The following is a 22,217-nucleotide window of genomic DNA, read 5'->3' as shown; positions in this document are numbered from 1 at the left end:
GCTTCTTTCCCATAAAAATAGCCCCCCCCCCCTAAAATGAAGGTAAAACTTAATTACAAAAAACCTAACTTCAGATATGTTCAATTTACAGGCCTAATTTGATCTATTTCTCTTTTACAAGTTGAAAATCTGACAAAATTATTTAAAAGGTGATTGTTTTCACTAATCTAGATTTTTTCTGTCCCCCCCCCCTCTTCAAAAAATTATGGATTGTAAGCTGCTTAAATTGTAGCTGGATGTCTCGCCTAGAGTCATTGTAAATACCCTTTCTACATATTTACTTCAGACAAGTTATGGATATCAAATTAGAAAACATGAAAATAATATCAGATCTCGTGATCAGTCCACACACAACCAGTTTCCAAGTCTTTTTAATTTCCTTCAGAAAAAAAAGCGGCAAAAGAGTAGGGAATACATCTTAATGTAAAATTACTTCCAAACAGAATTACTGGAGTCAAAAAAGACTATTAAGACAAAAGCAAAGACTTTTTCTTCGTGGCATCTTGATTATTTGAAATCAGACACAACACAACCAACACAGACCCCCCCCCCCCCAGACAGATCATTGTCTGCTATTAGCCTCATCTTGAGACCAGACAAGGGTTCCAGAGAAGCCGATTCAAGCCGTGTGACTCGTCTGGTCTCAACCAGGAGCGTCGAAGGGCCCCTGTTAATTTAAGGTAAGAGGATGGAATTCTACGACTGAATGACTCGAGATAGACTAAAATCAATTCAACTGAATTAATTCAATCATCAAATTTTTTTTTTCGATTTAGTGAGCTGAGGATAACGTTTATCGAATGAGTTGAATAGGGTAAACATTTCTTAATCTAAAGAGAGTATGCAAATAAATCATGTCTGATTTTTCTGATTTCCTCTTTTCTTCAAACTGAAAATATCTTCTAATCTCTTTATTTATTCAAAATTTCTTCCTTTAAATGAGCTGTATATGAAGGTACCCCGGCTTCTTTTTTTCTAATTAAACAAGCAGTTATATTCAAAAGGATCAAAATATCTTCAATTAAAAGAGCTGTATAAAAAATTCTAATTTAAGTGAACTGTGTGTAAACATTCCACTGCTTGTTCTTCTAAGTCTACTTTTTTCTTCTAATTAAACTGGGTTTTATTTTAAGGAGTATACGAATTTCTTCATTTACAAGAGGTGTATGCAAACCAACCATGGCTTCTTCTAATTCTTTTTTTTTCTTCTCCTAATTAAACAGAGAATTTCTATTCAGTAGGCTCCAAAATTTCTTCAATTAAAAGAGACGTATATATATATATATATATATATATATATATATATATATATATATATATATATATATATATATATATATATATATATATATATATATATATATATATATATATATATATATATATATTATTTAAACGGACTATATAATCAAAAAGGGGTTCATTTTAAGCAGTATACAAATTTCTTCATTTAAGAGAGCTGTATGTGAACGAACCACGGCTTTCAAATTATGAACAAAATGAAAACAACCGAAAAGCCAATTTATAAGCACATATATCACATTGAATTTTTTCAATGAAAAAACTTTTTTACCAAAAACCACCTAACACCAATCAACAAATTACATAAAAAATTGATTATCCTATATTGCTGGTAGAGTTTGTCTTTCATTTTCAGTTAAGTCAGGATGCCACAGATCAACAATTAAAACAAGACGAAATTCAGTGCCATTGTGCCACACTTCGTGATCAAAGCTGTCATCAAATACAAATATCTTTCCCTCTTCCCACGTCCTAAAAAGGGAAAAAGTTTTAATTATAATTGCCTAATTCAGACCGGTCCAAGTTTAGTGGCTGGCCCCAAGGTCTTATCCAGAAAATTTTTCTCGGGGGGAGGAGGAGGTGGTTTTACAGAAAAAAAAACGCATAAAGATTTGTCTATGTGCATTTTTATTACTTTTTTTTATGAGTCGGACAGAAATTTTGGGTGGGGTTCAAACCCGATAAACCCCAACCACCTTTGATTAGGCCTTGGTTGGGCCTCTTACGGAAACACTACAAAATTCTGAAAGCTACTTTAAAAGATTCTATAATGCTCACTTATAGCATTACTAAAAGCACATTATTTTACTTACCCCCACCCTTAACGCACGAATATATAGTCCAAATTATATACACTCCGTTTTTTTTTTCAAAACAAACGTTCCCGCTCTGTTTCCGTTCGTCTGTTTTTTTTTTTCAAATTACGTTACCGACAAACAAGTAAAATCAGCGGAAGCAAGCAGCGGGAAAACTCATAGGATAGCCTATATATAATCTGGGCTATATGTTTTGCATATTTGCAGTAGTTTTTATAATTTTATAGTGTTTCCTTCTGAGGCGGGGGGGGGGGAGGGGGAGCACTAAACTAGAACCCTCAGATCACTTAACCACAGAAAAATAGAGGATTTATTCTAAAACATATCCTGACTCAAAAACTTGTTCTTTTTGATTGATTAATATTTTTCATGAAATAACCAATCAGTTATAAAAAAGGCGGAGTAATTTCTCTGTCCAGAAATTGCATTTCCTTGTCAGTCCAGACTTGCTGTACACCATTAGTTGGCCAAGTTTAAAAAAAGGTGGGGCTATGTTTCGCTCCGGAAATGTGATTGGCTAGCGAAAGTACGTCATACAAGCCAACCAAAAGAATTGAAGCACACTTTTTAACACGTGAGTACAGGAAAGTTCTCATTGACTTTTTCTCATTGATTTATCTCTGCAATGCTTTTCAGGCCACTTAACTTTGAGGCTTACGAAAACCGTAAGTAGTTCAGATATGGATACTTGAATATCCCTTCCCCCTTCTTGATCCTTGATTCACTTTGATCCTCTAGACGATCTGTCTATGACAAAAAAATATGTGTTTTGAAACATCATATAGTAGAAATTAAGTGGTTTTATATAATTTTCAAATTAAGGAAGGGGTGAATGAATCGCCTAGACCTACCTGGATACGTGCCTGTAGGTGGTCATAAATTATCAAGTAAAATCCCGAAAAGGAAACTTTTCAAAAAACGAAAGTTGTTTTAATTCATTATAGCACACGTTAAAAAGTAAAAAACAGGTCATTTATAGAATTTATAAAAATTTATATTATTTATAGAAATATCCCGTATAATGTAAAAATCGTATGTACGCCGTATGTTCGTACAATTACCTGTTTTGGGGTGTAATTAGATAGTCATGGCACGCCAGCGATATTCTGGCCTAAAAAAAACGATCTAGATAGGTCATTGGAAAAAAACGTTTCGAGGCTTAACTTTGAAAAACAAATTAATGTAAATTATATCACATTCATATGCACTTAAAGAACAAAATTACGTAATTTTTCGAAGGGGTGGTCGTATCGCTTCTGGTATATATGCCGCATGCAAAATCATACAAGATGACAAATGACATCAAACAGCTAAAACAAAAGGCATGGAACAAGTGACACCCCGCATCACACTGAATTGCAAAGAAAAATGTTGCATAATAAAATATGCGGTTAGAAGACAAATCAAAATTACAATAAAATGAACGAAAGCATTATTTTAGCGGAAAGGATAAACAGGAAGGAGGAATTGAACTCACGTTTTGCCACTCCATGACTTAAAACTAAAGAACAATACGCCGATTATGCTATTACATAATTAGTTTTATCTCGGAATGTAAAGCACGTGCTATCCTACTTTCTAGGGCTATAATGAAAGAAAGGTTAATATGGCTAGGACACATTTAGGGAATGAAGGATTATTAATTCCCAAAGATTGTTCTTTTCCGCCAAAATCTAGGATCAAAGAAAACGTAATGACGGAGGATTTAAGGGAAACTAGAACTTCTTGGGAGGGTGTAAAGAGGGAGGCTTTGAATAGATTGGAATGGAGGAGGGGCGTGCTTAGCTATGTCAGGCGGTTTTGTGCTGCAGTGAGCTGTTAGTAGTTATAATATTAAAGCAATATCTAACCTTGTGTCATTAACGACCCGTATGACCATTCCCTCCGACACTTTGAGGCCTAGATGAGATCTAAGTCGACAGTTCGTAGGTCCAGTGTGAGCCCAAACGTGTGTACCAGGGTGCATCACACTAAACTTGGCTTGGCCTCTTTTGCAAGAGCTGGCCGGTTCAAAAGAACCAATCAAGGCGCATGTTTTGGGCGCTTTCGAACATCCAGGAAGCTTTCTTCCTAAATATAAAAGATAATTAATGGTGTCTATCTATTTCTTTCACTTAAATATATAAATTAATTCAATAATAAAAAGTAGCGAAAAGTGACAGAGATTATGTTTTTTAATGACATTGCATAAATGATTTGATGGAATTAATTTTCAGAATATTTTCGTATTTACTTATGTCTAAAAATACATTATTGGAATAGTACACAACAAAGTAAGGATTTAGTCTAGTTGGTTAAAAAAAAGTAAAAAAAAACAAACAAATTCTAAGTCAATTAGGTCCCAATTTTACCAATTACTTAACAATTATAAAAAAAAGTCATATTTCAAGTCAATTGGGTGCCAATTTAACCAGTTGGTAAAGAAGAGTCATATCTTAAGTCAACTGGTAACCAATTTTACTAATTGGTTACCAATTGTAAAGAAAAGGGAAATTTTAAGCCAATTGGGTGCCAACTTTACCAATAAATTATTTACCAATAAGTGAGTATAAAAAATAATCAAATTCCAAGTCAATTGGCTCAATTTTACAACTTGGTTACCAATTGTAAAGAAAAGTCCCGTTTTAAGTCAATTCGGAGCCAATTTTACCAGATAAAAAAGAAGAGTAGAATTTTAAGTCAATTAGGTGCCAATTTTACTAATTTGTAAAAAAAAAAATCATAATTAAAGTCAACTGGGAGCCAATTTTGCCAATTATTTACCAGTTAGTGAATAATAATAATAAGAAGAAACTTAAGTCAACTGGGTGTCATCTTTGTCAATTGGTTACCAATTGTAAAGAAAAATTAGATTTTAAGTCAATTGGGCACCAAAGAAAAGAACTCAATCGATTCAGTTTCTGAATAGTTCATGTAGTATTATGTAGTATTGTAACTGGTAAAATTGGTCACGGTAAAACTGGGTATTTTAGGTATTTTACCGTAATTTTACAGACTCTGTAAAACTGGTATTTTAGCTATTTTACGTAATTGATGTATTTTGCGTAAATTACGTATTTTACCAGTATTTTATGCATTTTACCGTTATCTTACAAATTTTACTGACATATTTTACAACGCCTTGTAATTTTCATAGCACAAAAGCGCGAAGAGGCTGTCAGAAAAAGAGTGAATAAGATTGTTTTGTGTATTAATCAAAAAAACTTTTTGCACAAAATAAGTTTTTCAAAAAAAAGTAAAGAACCCCATTAAACCAAAAATGAACAAAAATAGAATCAAATAATCTACCACGCATTCAGCTACCATAAGTTAGTATCAATAAATAAATGAAACCCAAAGCAAACAGAAATAAAACTAAGTCAAACTCAAAACGGGCAGAAAGTAATCTGTGAATGGTTCTAAACCCTATGCTTTCTAAAAGCTAGAATATAATTTGTACTTTACTGAAAAAAATTCAAATGAAAAAAATGAGCATTGTAAGTTTGGTCGAGGCCAAAGGCCTCGACCGAGTCCGTATATACATATGGTGATATTTATTCCTTAAAATATTAATTAATTTTTGATTTCTTAAAGCTATAAATGTGAAAACATAAAAAAAAAAAATCAGTAAAGTACAAATTATATTCTAGCTTTTAGAAAGCATAGGGTTTAGAACCCTACACAGATTAATTTCTGCTCGTTTTGAGTTTGTCTTATTTTAATTTCTGTTTTTATTTCAAAATTTTTATTCGATGTTTTTGGGGAAATGTTGGGCGTGGGAGGATTTCAAATCGAATTTCCAATTGAATGAGCTCTTTCTGAAATTTCTACGACAGCTCTTTCTATAAAACCTTATATGCACCCAGGGCATAACTGAAAACCCATACTCTGAGGGCTGTGGGGGAGGGGGGGGGGGGGGTATCATGCTCAAAAACCTAATTTCCAAAACTTTCAACTACGTCGAACAAAATGGATATCTCAAAATTTTGATTGGATGTGTTTGGGGAAATGGTGGGCGTGGGAGGTGGGTTAGTTGCCCTTCAATCCCTTTCACTTAAATAGGACACCACTCACTTAAATAGACTCACTTAAATTGGCAATCACTTAAATAGGGCATTAGCCCTTTCAATTTCCAATCGAAAGAGCCCTTTTCGAAGTTTTTACAGCATCACTATCTATAAAAACCTTATATGTCCCCAGGGCATAGCTTACAACCCTGGCCCTGAGGGTTCTGAGGGGGGTATCATCCTCAAAGACCTAATTTCCCAGACTTTCAACTACGTTGAACAAAATGGCTATCTCAAAATTCTGACTGGATGTGTTGGGGGAAAAGGTGGGCGCGAGAGGTGGGTTAGTTGCCCGCCAATCACTTTCGACTATTAAAAAGGGCAAAAGCCCTTTGATTTTCTAATCGAATGAGCCCTTTTGAAGTTTCTACGACAAAGCTTTCAATAAAAACCTTATATGCACCCAGGGAATAACTTACAACCATTGCCCTGAGGGCTGTTGGGGAGTGTCCTCCTCAAAGATATAATTCCCTGCCCTTTCAACTACTTTGAACAAAATAGCCATCTCAAAATTTTGATTGGATGTGTTTGGATAAATGGTGGCTATGGAAGGGGTGTTAGTTGCCTTCCAAACACTTTCGACTATTAAAAAGGGCATTAGCCATTTCAATTTCCAATCGAATGATCCCTTTTTGAAGTTTCTACGACAGCACTTTCTATAAAAACTTATATACCTCAGGGCATAACTTAAAACCCCTTCCCTAGGGGCTTTGAGGAGATTATCATCCTCGAAGACCTAACTTCCAGAACTTTCAACTACGTTGAACAAAATGGCTCTATCAAAATTTTGATTGGATGTATTTGGGGATAAGGTGGGCGAGAGAGGGGGGATAGTCGCCCTCCAATCACTTTCGACTATTAAAAAAGGCACTACTAGCCCTTTGAATTTCCAATCGAATGAGCCTTTTTTGAAGTTTCTACGACAAAATTTACTATAAAAACCTTATATACCCCCAGGGCATAACTTACAACCCTTGCCCTGAGGGCTGTGTGGGAGTGTCCTCCTCAGAAAAATAATTTCTAGCTGGAAATCAACTACGCTGAAAAAAATGGCTATCTCAAAATTTTGATTGGATGTGTTTGAGGAAATGATGGGCGTGGAAGGGGTGTTAGTTGCCTTCCCATCACTTTCGACTATTAAAAAGGGCGCAAGCCACTCCAATTTCCAATCGAATGAGCCCTTTTTGAAGTTTGTATGAAAGCTAATTCGAAGCGTAGTGCCCTGGTCTAGAACAGAAAAAAAAATACATTGTGCCAACATCGTTCTTTACTTAGGCAGCGCGATTGCGCTGCCTATGATAGCTGTGTTCTCTGGTTTAAAAGCGATCTGTCTGACTTAAGTCTTTTGTTATCAGAACGATTAAGTGCATTACGGTAGAGGTAATTACAATTTTATAATGGTGAAATATTAGCTGAAGTAAAATTATGTTAGTTCTGTTAGATGTTAAAGACAGAAAGGACATATAACAAACAATAAAAAAAAAATTCAATAGCCGAGAAAAATGAGGGTAATGTCAGCCAGCGGACAAAAAAGAAGTGAAAATTATAGAGGCATATATTTCGTCAGAGACTTCCGCATAGCCGTCTTCAATGTTAAAAAAAGAAAGAAAACTAATCTTTTGAATTAACTCAACCTGAGCAGAAGAAAGACTGAATAAAACAAATAAAATAAACCAAGCCAAAATAAATGAAAGACTATTCTCAATTAGATTGGGTAAGAATTCTCTGTTTAGTGATTGACTTAGCTTGTCTATTGACCTAATTTTCATTAAAAGTGTGGACAGATGATCTTAATTTAAACCAAAGAAAAATTTATTTGAATCCTTTAATTTTAAGTTATTATAAATTATAAGTTATTAGTGTATAGGAATATCTCCAGTATCACTATTTAAAGCAAGGTCTCTACGGATTTGTTTAAAATTTCAAATGCCTCCTAAAAGAACGTGAAAAGCCATTTGCTTCAAATATTAAAGTTGCCACATCAAAAAGAACTACATAATCAGGATTTTCAACAATCTGGTGGGCCAAAGTAGAATCAATATCCTCAATAACCTTTTTCTAAGATTTATCCTGCTTTTCAACGAATTGCTACCGAATGACTTGTTACTGACAACAATGTCTAAAAAAAATCTTAGACAACAGTGTCTAAAAAAATTCTTATTTTAGCTTAACAGCCCTTGTGTTTCGGGAGTTCTTTGAAAGAATCTTCAGATAAATACAGAATTAGCTCTAAAGGAGAGACGATTGGTGGGTGGAGGTAGAAATTTATATACCTGATCAGAATCTAAGTTTGAAAGAGAGAAGGTAGATTTGCAAGCAAATCCCATAGAAGACTTTCAGTCATTTTAACTGTGAAAGTGACTAAATATTCCACTCTTATGATCCAGTGCTTAGTTAATCCAAGTCATCAAAGTGTTACAAACCTCTTTTTTAATCATATTCGGTACTTCTATTAATAAATGAAAAATAAGAAGTATATGATATGAGGAATGTGGCTGAATGAGGAATGGCCATTTAAATGTGGCTGAATGAGGAATGGCCATTTAAATATGCAAGGCTCTTAGGTAACATTTCTTAGGTTTAAATGTTGAAAAAAAGGACTAATATGATTTTACTTCCAAATGATGGTAAATGTGATTTATTATTTTTTTATTATTCATTTTTAAAAAAAATAGATGTCTGAAATCGGGCACTGTCCAGATGCTGAGGTATTACCCTAGGCACAAGACTACAAAAGAGATAAACTATACAGTTAATTAAATAGATGAAACTCTAGATGAAGGGGCATTACGATTTTTAAGCCCAGGAAATCGGAATCACTAAAAAATTTCATTAAAAGCTGTAAGTGATGCTTAAAAAGAAATGCTCAACAGGTCTTGCAGCTACAATGCAACTCTAAAACACCAATTTTACAATTTTTTTCTGAGGATTATCTTATTTTACCCTATTTAACCGATTTTAGCTTATTTTACCAATTTTACTTACCGAGTTTTTATGTTACGGTAATTTTACAACACTAGTATTATGGTAGTGGTGCATGCTGACACACACGCGGTAACTTTTTTTGGCGGGGGGGGGAGAAATAACAAAAAATTCAGTAATTTGGTAGGAAGTGCCAAGACATCCACGAAAATTTAGTTAATTCGGCAGGGGGGGGGGAGCTCCTCTCCCTGCATATTATCCAATAGAAGATGGGACTAAAAAGGAAGAGTCGAAAAGGTAGGGGGCTTTTACACGCCTTTAATGGTGTTTTTGAAACCAAATATCATTATTCAATAGATTTTGAAAAGTGGATTCACAGTGAGAACCTCTTTGTGACTTAGGTAGCAAAACATTATATCTCATATAACAAAATAAAGACCAATCTCGGAGTCTGTGTATTCTCTTACCTCGTGCCCACCTTGTTTCTTTTTATACTAAAGAAATGTTCAGTTACGTCTCTTAAGAGGAGCACAGCTAGGGTTTTAAGTTTTTGGGGAACGGAAATATACAGAATGTGCCAAAAAATCGTCCAGTGTGCCAACAAATGCGGACACATAAGCTTAATTAAACTTAAAACATTTGCTAAATTCCAAAGTGTTGGCGCTGCGCGCCGACACCCTGGAACTTTAGGGAGGAGGGTGCACACCCCTCCCCCTAGCTGTAACCCTGCCGTTCTGTACTTAAATAAGAGGGCAATTGTCACCCAACATTTTGAAAGATACCTTTTTGTGTCTTCATTAAAATAAACTTAAAAATAAAATAAAAAGCCCATCCTCCATAAACTGTTGTGAATTGGTGCCACTTATCTCGTATAATCTTCTTACCAGTTTTTTTTAAACACTGAAAATCTTTTGAATTAATTATACAATTGAATCAATTATAAAATAAAATGCTACTATTTTCACCACTAAATATACATTTACTATTAAGCTAAAACATAACATTGTATTCACAGGAGAATAGATATGACCGAACAAAGACTGAAAGAATAGTCAACTGTCACACAGTTGGGAGCCTTCAACTGCTTTAAGTGATCATAAGGAGCCTAATGATGGCCAACTGAATGCTGTCAAAACCTAATTTTTTTTAAACACTGAAAATCTTTTGAATTAATTATACAATTGAATCAATTATAAAATAAAATGCTACTGTTTTCACCACTAAATATACATTTACTATTAAGCTAAAACATAACATTGTATTCACAGGAGAATAGATATGACCGAACAAAGACTGAAAGAATAGTCAACTGTCACACAGTTGGGAGCCTTCAACTGCTTTAAGTGATCATAAGGAGCCTAATGATGGCCAACTGAATGCTGTCATTCAGTTGACAACCGAATATTAGAGTCAGTAAAAAACCACTTGTTTGGGGCCAAATTGTGCCACAATTGTGCCAAATGTTCAGTTTTCCTGTTCACAATTATAACGTAGGCAGGAGCAGGGAAAGAGCGTTCAGCATCAGTTGACCTGCTCAGCAGAGATTGGAGAGCAGGTTATATGCTACCATAGAATGTTGATAATATTCGAACAAGCTTTAGCCAAAAACACCAGGTATTTTTTGTAATTACTACTTAGTAATCAGTAGTTCTATTAATTACTTATGCAGGAAAATATTGAAAAGCTTTAAATACAAATAAGATCTTACACATTCGCTGAAATTAATTTGGAAGGGGTTTGGTATTTGGGGGGAGGAGAGATCATGAGGGGGCTTGGAATTTTGGGGGATCAAGGGAGCACAAATTTGAAAAAGAAAAAAATATAAATAAAAAATCCATGGAAAACACTTGAGATTATAGGCAAAATTGTAGAAATGCTGTTTTTTTAGGGGGGGGGGGGGGAATACACGAAAGCTTGAATTGCTCTTTCCAAGAAATAATCAGGAAAAATACTTTAAAGGATTGAAAGGTTGATAGCCCATTAATGAGCTCCTAAATTGATATATTAGACAACTATATTTACTTCTCTTGAATTTTAATTGTTGACAAAGGAGATAATTACCTTACCAAAGGTCTTTTTACAAACAAATTCGGTAAATATTTTGATTAACGGATTATTCAGATAGCTAAGTAACAAGAGCAGGATATAGACATGAGCTGATCTAAAAGGGACTTGGCATTCATGTAAATGGTAACTGCATTTTCTTATCAATACAAGACGAAGTAGGCATTATAATATAATTTTATAATATGAATAAAATCATAATTTCATAAAATCTATAATTAGGATTACCAAGACAATTTAAGTTTTGTACGGTTACTTGAGTAATTTTCTCTATTCTTCAGAAAATTGGTCTATCGGCATTTTTTTGAATTTGTGCGCCAAATTTTCTCCCCTTAAAACAAGTTTCTTCGTATGGACCTACCTCTACACCTCAAGTAACGATTCATGACGAAATGAGGACATGATGAAAATAAAACATTGAGTGCTAATTCCATTTCTGTTGATAATTATTTCGTTTCTTCTTTTGATTTCATAAGCTCCTAAAAGGGCAGTGCCTCATTTCGGTTGCATTTGTATGTTCTGAGAATAATGTTACTATGAAACGACAAGTGGACTAAAAAAAAAAAAAAAAAAAAAAAAAAAATCCAGAAAATTGTCTAAATCGGGTCTACAGCTGCTCTTCGACGTGACGGGTGGGGGAGGCGGGGCAGTGGAATGAATGCATTGAACAAAAAAGAGATTGAATTTAAAGTGCCTTATTGAGAGCCGTCTAAGTTTTTAACTACTCTATAAAACGAATATTACATTATATAAAGCTGCGAATAATAAATTATCAAAAAAATGCATGTATAAGTTGGGTAATTCCTAAGACTACACTGGTTATGTATGACAAAATAAAGTATATTGTGAAAAAACAAGGATATTTCGGGTCAGTGAAGAAAAAGAAAGCGTAAAAAATATACAGATAAAAGTACTAAGGAGAGAAAAGTCTTAAAATCCTAAGGTCTATTTTGTTTTTATTTTGGCCTTAGGACTTTTATCTGTATTTTTTGGCTCTTTATTCACATCTGTCCAGTATGGGTGATCAATCGGATATTTCACGGAAATATCAGCATATTTTTTCTTCCTTTGTTACTGGCTGGAAGTATCCTTGTTTTATCTTTTTTACAAATTTGCTTGATTTTATGGTGTTTATCGTCATTAGAAAATCAGAGATTCAGTTTTCTAGTAACAATGAAAAATAATCAAATTGATCGTTTCATAATTTTGTCGTTTTTTTTACGTAAATAGTTACTTCTGGTTAAGCAACAATAATTCACGACTCAGCCAATTTTATGTTCTCAGCTGTCCCTATGTTCGGGACAGCTGCAACTGAATAATTTGAACTTAATTTTGCTTTCAATAGTTTCACTAAAAGAAGAAAAAGTTTGAAATTTGGTTCTGTTTCTTTTTTTAACCACAAATTGCACAACTTGATGAGCTGTCATTTAATTTGATTGTTGCTCATTTAGTTTCAAACAATAATGAATTATTGATAATACTTGCAATAACACTCCAAAATTGGATCAGTAAATTCAATAGTAGATGGTATAGAAAGCGTTGCAAAGAAAAGAAAAAAAAGGAAAAAAAGACGAATATCTTCGTGGTAAGAATAGATGCAAACAAATGGAATCTTCAAGATTTCACAATCGGGTTGTGGCAATAATTATTACAAAGAGGGAGAGATGCAGGAGAAAAGAGCCATGATCCTGAGTTTCTTTATGAAATAGAACTGAAAAAAGAAGTCCACCTAGGATCGTTTATTTTGAAAATTTATGAATCTGATAACTCCCAAAAATAAGTACAGCCTAAGAGAGGACAAGAACGGACACAGCCCCCCCCGAAACATAAAAAAAACAAAAAATTATAATATATGCAACACTGAAGACAAAACAGTTTCTTCAAAACGTAACATAAACAAGTTCCCCCCCTGCCACACCCAAGAACAGTCTAGCCTCTATGATCCCCAGCCTCTTCCCCCGTCCCCATTTCACTTCTGACTATACTCATGTTTTAGAACGGCTGCTAATACTACTTATCCCTAGGCTGACGCTGTTTTTGGTCAACATTCTTTTTTCCATTTCTATTCTCCAAATAAATATATTACACATTCCAGAAAGATCTAAAAAAATGTATTCAAATCAATGTACGCATGCTACATAAAGAGACCTATTATCGTCACGTATTGGACGCAAACTGCACATGATGTAGTTAACAAGCGAAGACCGAGGTCAAACTGACTACTTGTAAATGGTGAGTGATGATTATTGTGATAACTTGTAAAGGTAACTGTGGTAACTTAAACTGGTAACTTATGCAAGGAACGGTGATGAATAGTGTGATATTGAAACTACCCGAATATGGGGTCATCATGAACAACCGATTGAGGGTACATTGAACTGGTAGTCGCAACACATCACACGGTGTAAAACAAGGTTGTAAAACAAATTTTTTTATTGTTTTCATTTATGCTTAATTCCTGCTCAGATAGCTTAGATCTCACGAAGGTAGTAAACACAAATTGATAACGATGGCAGTAATAAACGTAATAAGACTTACCCCTAGCATACAATTCAAACTGTTTCCAGTCACCGGTGTCTCGAAGACTTTCTGATTCGTCCTTGAAACCTTCTGGTGGAGTCAAATTCATTAAACTCAAGCCTTCATCTCTAATTATCTCCCAGTTCGCTTCTAGCTTGCTATGAGAGAAAACATAATTGAAGTGTGCCAGATGGGAACGAACAATGGAATCATTCCAGACCATACATAATGGAACAGAGAAAAACAGATAGCACAGAGAAACAGAGAGCTTACTTTTTAATATGAGACGGACAGCATAGAACAACAGAGAGTTTACTTCTTTTAAAGGCTGTAAAACAAAAACTTGACATTCAATTGAGTTCACAAGAAATCATTCACGCTTTACATTTTTTCGGGGCTCACAATTTGGCGCAAAAAGAACAGATTATTTGGCCTCCCCTTTTGGCTACATTAAAGGGATAATTTTATTCATTTTGGATCAAACAAATTAATTTAAATTTTCAGTTCGGTTCAGGACTAACTTCAGGGCTAACTTAAATTGGATTCTTTCTGCGTAATTAAATCAAATTCTGAGCCCGTAATTGGTTTGGCAACGAACACATTCATACACACTTTTTTCTAACGGTTTTTTTCCTCTTAAATTTGCGTGAATTTTAAAGTTCCACTGTGCTTACAATCTTCATTTAATTTCTTCCCTATACAGTTAACTGATTTCACTTTCTATACCACAATTTCTCACACTATTAACGAACTGACTAAATTTTAACGAGCCTTTTTGACGGTTATCATTTTATCGACTAGCCAAAAATGCTAACCTCATAAGTTGATTTATATGTTATAGTCGAAATTAGTTAAAGTATAATTATAAACAAACGGGTGACAAATAGGCTAATAAACACAGTGAAATATTTAGTGGAGGAAGATTTTTCAGGGGTTAAACATAAAATTCATTCTAAGAAATATAATTATACAAATTACACATAAATATATATATATATATATATATTTGAATATTTTTAAAACTAATAAGGAGTATATGTATTTTTGTGGGTATTTTTTTTTTTTTTAACAGAAAATTAACCAAGCTGGAAGCATGAAGATTTACGCAAAATAATTTTGGAGCCTGAGTTTTCGTATACGTCCTATGCGCCATTCCTGGGTCTGGCGGTTCTAAGGCTTAATATAGCCAATAGTATACAGCTAGGTACAACTATTATACTTACTTCAAAAAAGTTTCATAAGTAGTTTCTTCCTTTGTCCAAAAGGGCTTAGATTCCAGTCTATCCACATTGTACAGGGATCTTTGATCCTTTGATCGAAAGTAGCCACGTCGAGCACCCTCCTCATAAATCTAAAAGAAGTAACGATAAAAATTTGGGACTCTCGGCAATTTCTTTTCTCTGACATATTTAAATAAAAACAATGATTCCATGGTTGTCTAAATTCAGCCGAAGGCAATTTTCCTGCTGGAAACCATTATTATCTGTGTTAATTTTCCTGCTGGAAACCATTATTATCTGTGTTAATTTTCCTACCGGAAACCATTATTATCTGTGTTAATTTTCCTGCTGGAAACCATTATTATCTGTGTTAATTTTCCTGCTGGAAACCATTATTATCTGTGTTAATTGTGGTTATTGTCCTCTTTGAGGTGTCTAGAGCCACGAATTATATTATAGAAATAGATTCTTACAGAAAGCCATACATATAGGGTTTATTTAGAACTATATGAAAATAAAAACAATTAGCTGAAAAGTCGCAAAGCACATGTAGGGAGTTTGAACCCCCCCCCCCCCTGAAATGTGTGTCTGACAAAAACGTAACAAATATGAATATAAGCAAACTTTTGATGCGTTTTTTATTTTTTTTGGTAGCTTCCCCCCCCCCAAGAAAAAATTGTAATCCCCTCCCCCTCATAAAAATTCTTGATACGACCCTGGTTATATAAAAGGGAAGCTGCGATTCCTCTCCCCTGTGTGATTAAACACCTGTTTTTGCGAATCCAAATTTTATATTGATAAAACTGCTGTTAAACATATTAAGTTAATGCAAACATTGTAACTCAAACTTTGGTTTTTAGAGCTTTGGTTTCTATTGACAAAGACTGCTTTTTAAGTACAGTTTGCCACTACCAACTGTCTGGGAGGCTGCGACTCAACCACTGTTTTTACAAATCCACATTTAATATTCATGCAACAGTTCTTCGAGCATCCCTGATTTACGATTATCCTCCAAAAAGTTCCCCTTCAAATATTTCAAGAAGGAACCGGAAAAAATGGTTCATCATTTTTGGAGTATTTCGAAGAAATCTTTTTTATAGGAACCCCCTTATTGCTTCCATAAGGGAGCGCATGAATGTGATCTTTTGTTAGGACCGCAATTGGTCTCCAACAAAGAGGTGAGCAATTTTCACGCAGCACACACAATACAGGCTCAGCCGAAAAATATTCTTCAGAATGAAGGAAGATTAGGGGGGAATAATAAGGTTTGGGTCAAAAAATGTACTATTAGAGGCTTCAGGCATTCCCTCACAGAAAGATCTACTGCCCCTCCTCCTTGGATGCCAAACTCGAGAATGGATAAACTCGGTTAAATAAATCTTAAAAGTAATTGTATATATCGACCGTTTATTTTGTAAAGATCGCTTCAGAGACAAATCCACCGCGCACCATTATGACCTATGGAACTGAGAAGCTGAATATATTACTTTTCAATAATTCTAAATTGATGGCTATTCCATAATTGTCACTGAATTTGGCCCTCTGCAGGCCACAATTGTTGCGAATCATAAAATGGAGAAAACTCGTATGCTATTTGAAAATGGCATTATAACTTTCAAATTCTGTCTGAATGAGCATGCCCTTAATAAACAAGTACAATTGCTTATAAGCGATCACCCCTAATGAGGGAAAACACAAAATAAACAAAGAGACACGCGTGCGTGACCAACCTTCTCGAAAAAAAATTACAAGATTTCGCACGTATGGGCTTGAAATTTCTGCACTATGGTGCTGTAAAATGCTGAGTCTGATGGTGTAATTTTCATCTAGAGCACTCTTCCTTTTACGGTGTTTTTCTCCCTTTTCGGCAAATTTTCGTGGCCACTAATTTTAAACTTTATGAAGCTCAAATTTTCATAATCGCCACAGTCCCTACCCTTTAGGTTCTAATTTCTACTTACTATATGATTCATCCAGTTCATTAAGTACCTTAAGAGTCAAATTTTCTGGTGCATGATCAGCCAAGAAGAAAACGAAATAGAAAAAATTGAATAGTTGAAACTGAAGACTAAAGACTAGAAGATGACCTGGATTTTGACTCTAGACAAGGCAATATCGAGGATTTTTGTTGGGCGGGGGGTATTAAAAACTTTACAACACACATAAAAAACTTGTTTATTTGCATTTTTGATACTTTTTTACGAGTTGGACAAAAATTTCCGGTAAACATTTTGTTAAGAACTAACCTCTTACTAACGGGAATGGATACGAGTCCTTGGGAAATACAAGTTAAAAAAAACAAACAAAAATAAAACAAAAAAAAAACAAAAAAAAACACGAGAACAAAGAGTAAAATTTCTATGATATTTTTCTCTTTTTTACTATATCTGAATGTCTAAACTAAATAATTGGGAATCTATAGATGTTAACGAGAGTTTGGCACCAATTCTAAGAAGCAGTAAAGAGAACAAAATATTGAAAAGGTGATATTTAGTTTCTAATTATTATAAATAACAATGATCAAAAGTCAGAAATCGCTCAAAGTCTTAAGATGCTCTTTCTCCTTATAAACGTAAATTTAAAAATATTTCTTACTTTTTCAGCATCACTCCTTCTGCCAAGTCGCTCATAAGCATCACCTAAGTGATAATAAAATCGACCATCAATTCCCTCCTCACCACTATCAATTCCTTCTCCCATATACCTTGCACCTTCTTTGATATCGTGATGGATGTTCTTCAATATGAAACCATAATGGGCTTTGGCGAAGCCAGAATCCGGCCATGTCTTCAGAGTGTCTTCGAGCAGCTCCTTAGCAGCGTCATTTTGGCCAACTGTCATATAAATGACGGCCAATTCGTTGCGAAGCGAAAGGTCTTCGGGAAAACGTAAAATTAGCCGCTGCTGTGTGCGGATGGCTTTACCTTGAAAACCTAAGAAGACAAACAATACAGTTTGAAAATATGGATAGACCAAGCTGTTAGTGAAAATCAGACTGATCCAGCAAGAATGATTTCAGGTAAGTTCATTCTAAGAAAAGACTATAGGAATTAAAATATTACGACTTAAATTCATTTTCAGGGTAGGAATTCAGAAGTGGAGAGCCAGCCAAAACCCCACAAATTCTAAGAATTATTTTTTGTAAACACAGTCGGGCACTTTCCAGTAAATTTCGATCTAGTTTTACACCCCCAGACACAAATATTTGAATATACTGCGGAAGAATGAAAAGTGAAGTACATGGACGACTTTTTTAAAAAAAGAGAGAAAAAAAAGTCAGAGATTAAGTTACCAGTAGACACAAATTTTCAGGTCCTGTTCTCTTTAAACTCGTTTAAGTTAACTATGGCAAGTTAAACATTAAAAAAGACGAAGAATGGTGTTTGTTAGGAGGCAACCTATGGCTGTAGACGCCTTAATCTTCTAGGTATCCAGAAGCAAATAGCCCAATAGCAAATAGCTGGCCATTTACTGTCAGATCAAGCTTGACCCCCATCTTCCACGTTTGGAGTTACTGCAACTGCTTGCACATAGATCTTATCGATCTGTCCATCTACAAATGAGTCCAACACTTTGCACACGCTCCTTTCTACCCTAGTCAGTTCGGAGCTTTATTCTATCCTACAAGGTTTCTATTTCACTTAATCCTTTTCCTTATCACTTCTTCCCACCCCCAATCGAGAGCGCCCTTCTTTTCATTTTGTCCAGTCGGAGTACCAAAAAGCACAATTTTCGGCAATCTATAAGCTTTTTTTTAAACATGATCTAAACATCTTAACCGTTCTTTCATTAGAAAGGTTTTGAATTCGTTCTATAGAATCTGAATTTCTTTCCTTCAAACTGCACTAGGAATTCCATTGGAAAAACTACGAGAGAGTATGAGGGAAACAGCGCTTCAAACTGCACCAGGAATTCCATTAGAAAAACTACGAGAGAGTATGAGGGAAACAGCGCTTTCGCTAATTGTATTTTTTTTAAGCAGTGGTTCTCAAACTTCTCAGAATTTCGTGCATGGCAGCCCCTTTAAAAATTGTTGGATGACTTATAGATCCTTTCATTAATGTAATAAAAAAAACGAGTTTTCTTAACTGAAAGTAAGGAGTGACATTAAAAATCAAAATGAACAGAAATTGTTCCGTATATGAAAGTGGCTGTCCCATCTTCAACGCCACGCTCTTTATGCTAAAGTTTTTTATTGTTTAAAAAAATAGAGTTGTGAGAAAGGGTCTAACTTAAGCGTAGAGAGCGAGGTTTTTATGAGGGGACAGCCCCTTTCATATACGGAATGAGGTCTGTTCGTTTTAAGTTTTAATGTCGCTCTTTACTTTCAGTTAAAAAAACTTGTTTTTTTTTATTTAAGTTTTGAACGTTTTTGAATTAATGAAGGTTTAGATTTTGGCTCAGCGTACATGAATAATTAAAACAAAATTTGCATATTAATTTTACTTTTATTTGGTTAAATGGCTTTCTCTAAAGTTGTTTAATCTTATTTACGAACGTTTTTATTAGTAATAAATATACGTAACTTACGAATTAAAATTACGTAACGAATTTCTATATTCATATATAATTAATATGTATATTAGGGGTTCACCCCCTTGTCCATACCTCGCTCTTTACGCTAAAGTTCGAATTTTGTTCCAATTCTTTAAAAATGACCCCTCAATCACAATTGCCGTTAATTAGAATGAATAGCTCTTATGAAAGTACTAAAAAATCTTTGGCTTAAAGAGCGAGGTATTGACTATTGACAATCATATAAGTAATATTTTCTGTTCGTTTTAAAATTTGATGTTGCTCCTTACTTTCGGTTGAAAAACTTGTTTTTTTTTATTTAATTTCCGATCTTTTTTTTAAAATAATGCTGGGAAATTCGGCGCCCCCTTCATAACAATGTCCCTTCCCCCATGGAAAGATCCTCCCACATAAAACCCGACCCCCCCCCCACCCTCAGAAAAAATACCCCCTGAAAACGTCGGTATACTTCCCAATAACCAATATTATATGTTAACACTGAGTAAAGTTCATAACTTTCAGCCCTCCCCCAGGGACTTTGGGGGACTACGTCATCCTAAAAGACATTATTATCATATTTTCGATCATGCTGAGCAAAATGGCTATCTCAAAATTTTGATCGGGTGACTGGAAAAAAAATGAGCGAGGGAGGGCCTAGTTGCCCTCCATTTTTTTGTCACTTAGAAAGGGCACTAGAACTTTTAATTTCCGTTCGAATGAGCCCTCCTACGATATTCTAGGACCACTGGGTCGATACGATCACCCCTGAAAAAAAAAAACCAAACAAAAAAACAAAAACACGCATCCATGATCTTTCTTCTGGCAAAAAAAAGTGCAAAATTCCACATTTCTGAAGATAGGAGCTTGAAACTTCTACAGTAGGGTTCTCTGATACGCTGAATATGATGGTGTGATTTTCATTAAGGTTCTTTAACTTTTACGGGGTCTTCCTTCTTTTTTGAAAAATCAGCCAAATTTTCTCAGGCGCGTAACTTTTGATGGGTAACTAAACTTGACTAACTTGATGAAACTAAACTTGATGATACTTATATATTTGAAATCAGCATTAAAATCTGATTCATTTGATGTATCTATTGGTATCAAAATCCCGTTTTTTAGCGTTTGGGTTGCTATTGAGCCGGGTCGCTCCTTACTTACAGTTCGTTACCACGAACTGTTCGAAAATAAAGTCGGTATTATTATTTATGGTGATTGCCAAAGATAGTCCTTGTCGACCATCCGTCTAGTGCCAAAAGAAAAGCAGGTCGTCCCCGAATTGGGTGGGAGGATGTCTTGAGGAAAGATTTGAGGGAAATAGGAATTTCTTAGGAGGGTGTAAAGATGGAAGTTTTGAATAGACTGGGATGGAGGAGAAACATGGTCAGCTGTTTTGCCCTCAGGCGGCTTGGTGCTGTAGTAGTAGTAGTAGTAGTATATATATATATATATATATATATATATATATATATATATATATATATATATATATATATATATATATATATATATATATATATATATATATATATATATATATATATATATATATATATATATATATATATATAAATTGAAACAAGAAGTTTTTTTTCTTCGGCACTATAACTTGACGCATAAATGGGGGGTGAAGCCCTTATATGGTTGCGTAGCACTAAAGCATACATGTTAATTTCTATACGAAAAAGAAAAGAGTAAAATAGTTACTTCAATACAATGACAAGTTCAAAATGTGCAAATATCTAGTCTATTTTTTTCCCTGGGGGGAAAGAGAAATCATATTCCATATCATTTAAACACACAAGGCCCAAAACAGCCATCAAAAGAACATCCAAGGACTGACGAAGTCTTTATTGTGATGAAAATAATAAGTATCAGAGCCTAAAAACACAGAAAAAAAGAAGAAGAGAAAAACAAATTTGACGAGGAGGGGACATAAATACAATACATAAATACATAAATACACATAAATTTATTTAATATTCTTGTATTTGTGTGTTATGTTACTTAAAATGCCGAGCTTCCTTACCTCTGAATTTCATTCTGTCGACACACCGAGTTCCAGCAAGACGATAGAGTTCATCAGGAACTTCACGTTCCAAATCGATGACGTTCCTATATGCAAAAATGGCCTGTTCCAAACGAGAATTTGAACGCTCCTTTTCCGACAGTTTCTCAAGTGCCAGTGCCCGGCCATAAAGAGCTCGAGGTGAGTTTGGATGAGCACGAATAATTTCTTCAAATTTCGTCAATGCCTCAAGAGCCGACTGGTGAGGGATAAGGAGTAAGGATGGTTAGAAAGGGATACATCTACACAGTACATTAAGCATGAACAGACGAAACAACATGCCAACCAAAAAAACATTCACCCATTTAATTGTAGTACGCAAAACTAAGGTTAATTCAAAACACAATGCTACTCTTGATGCTTGATTCAATGCTACCCCATGGCCACTCTTACACCAGAACTGACAAAATAGCGAACTAGACTAACAACTACATATCAGTACTGCTATAAAGGTCGTAGCTCACATTTTTACAAATCTTTACCAAATAAATTTTACCCTTATAAAGCTTTTGAACTACTTATTTTAACTAAGTCATAAGTATCTAAACAGTGATAGTGAAAATCCGAAGATAATTTGAGAGAAAAAAAAAGTTAAATTTTTAAGATACACATGGATATTTTGAGTTCCAATTTCACCATGGCTTCCTTAAATCAGTCCCAGTTAAAGAGAAAATTTAAATGAATACAGAGACAACTGTACATAGAAATTAAAAAGCCAAGAAATAATCAGCATGAGTCACTATCGAAC

At 34.5% G+C, this 22,217-nt stretch overlaps 1 protein-coding gene across 1 annotated transcript in view; it reads right to left on the bottom strand.

Moving 5' to 3' along the window:
- Positions 1 to 1,341: 1,341 nt before the first annotated feature.
- LOC148951759 (aspartyl/asparaginyl beta-hydroxylase-like) overlaps positions 1,342 to 22,217 on the bottom strand; it is a 42,495-nt gene continuing 21,619 nt past the window's right edge. The window contains exons 5-10 of the mRNA XM_089088666.1: positions 21,431 to 21,668; positions 17,485 to 17,822; positions 14,893 to 15,020; positions 13,688 to 13,827; positions 3,968 to 4,187; positions 1,342 to 1,773 (exon numbers count right to left, since the gene is read on the bottom strand). Of these exons, the coding sequence (XP_088944792.1) occupies positions 1,623 to 1,773; positions 3,968 to 4,187; positions 13,688 to 13,827; positions 14,893 to 15,020; positions 17,485 to 17,822; positions 21,431 to 21,668 (1,215 nt within the window). The 3' untranslated portion in view covers positions 1,342 to 1,622. The remainder of the gene's footprint in view (positions 1,774 to 3,967; positions 4,188 to 13,687; positions 13,828 to 14,892; positions 15,021 to 17,484; positions 17,823 to 21,430; positions 21,669 to 22,217) is intronic.

The sequence above is a fragment of the Artemia sp. Qi Xiang Cuo genome, chromosome 5 (assembly GCF_049724085.1).
Source record: "Artemia sp. Qi Xiang Cuo chromosome 5, ASM4972408v1, whole genome shotgun sequence".
NCBI classification, from domain to species: domain Eukaryota; kingdom Metazoa; phylum Arthropoda; class Branchiopoda; order Anostraca; family Artemiidae; genus Artemia; species Artemia sp. Qi Xiang Cuo.
The sequence above is the reverse complement of the archived record's forward strand: the minus strand, read 5'-3'. Positions and strand labels throughout refer to the sequence as shown.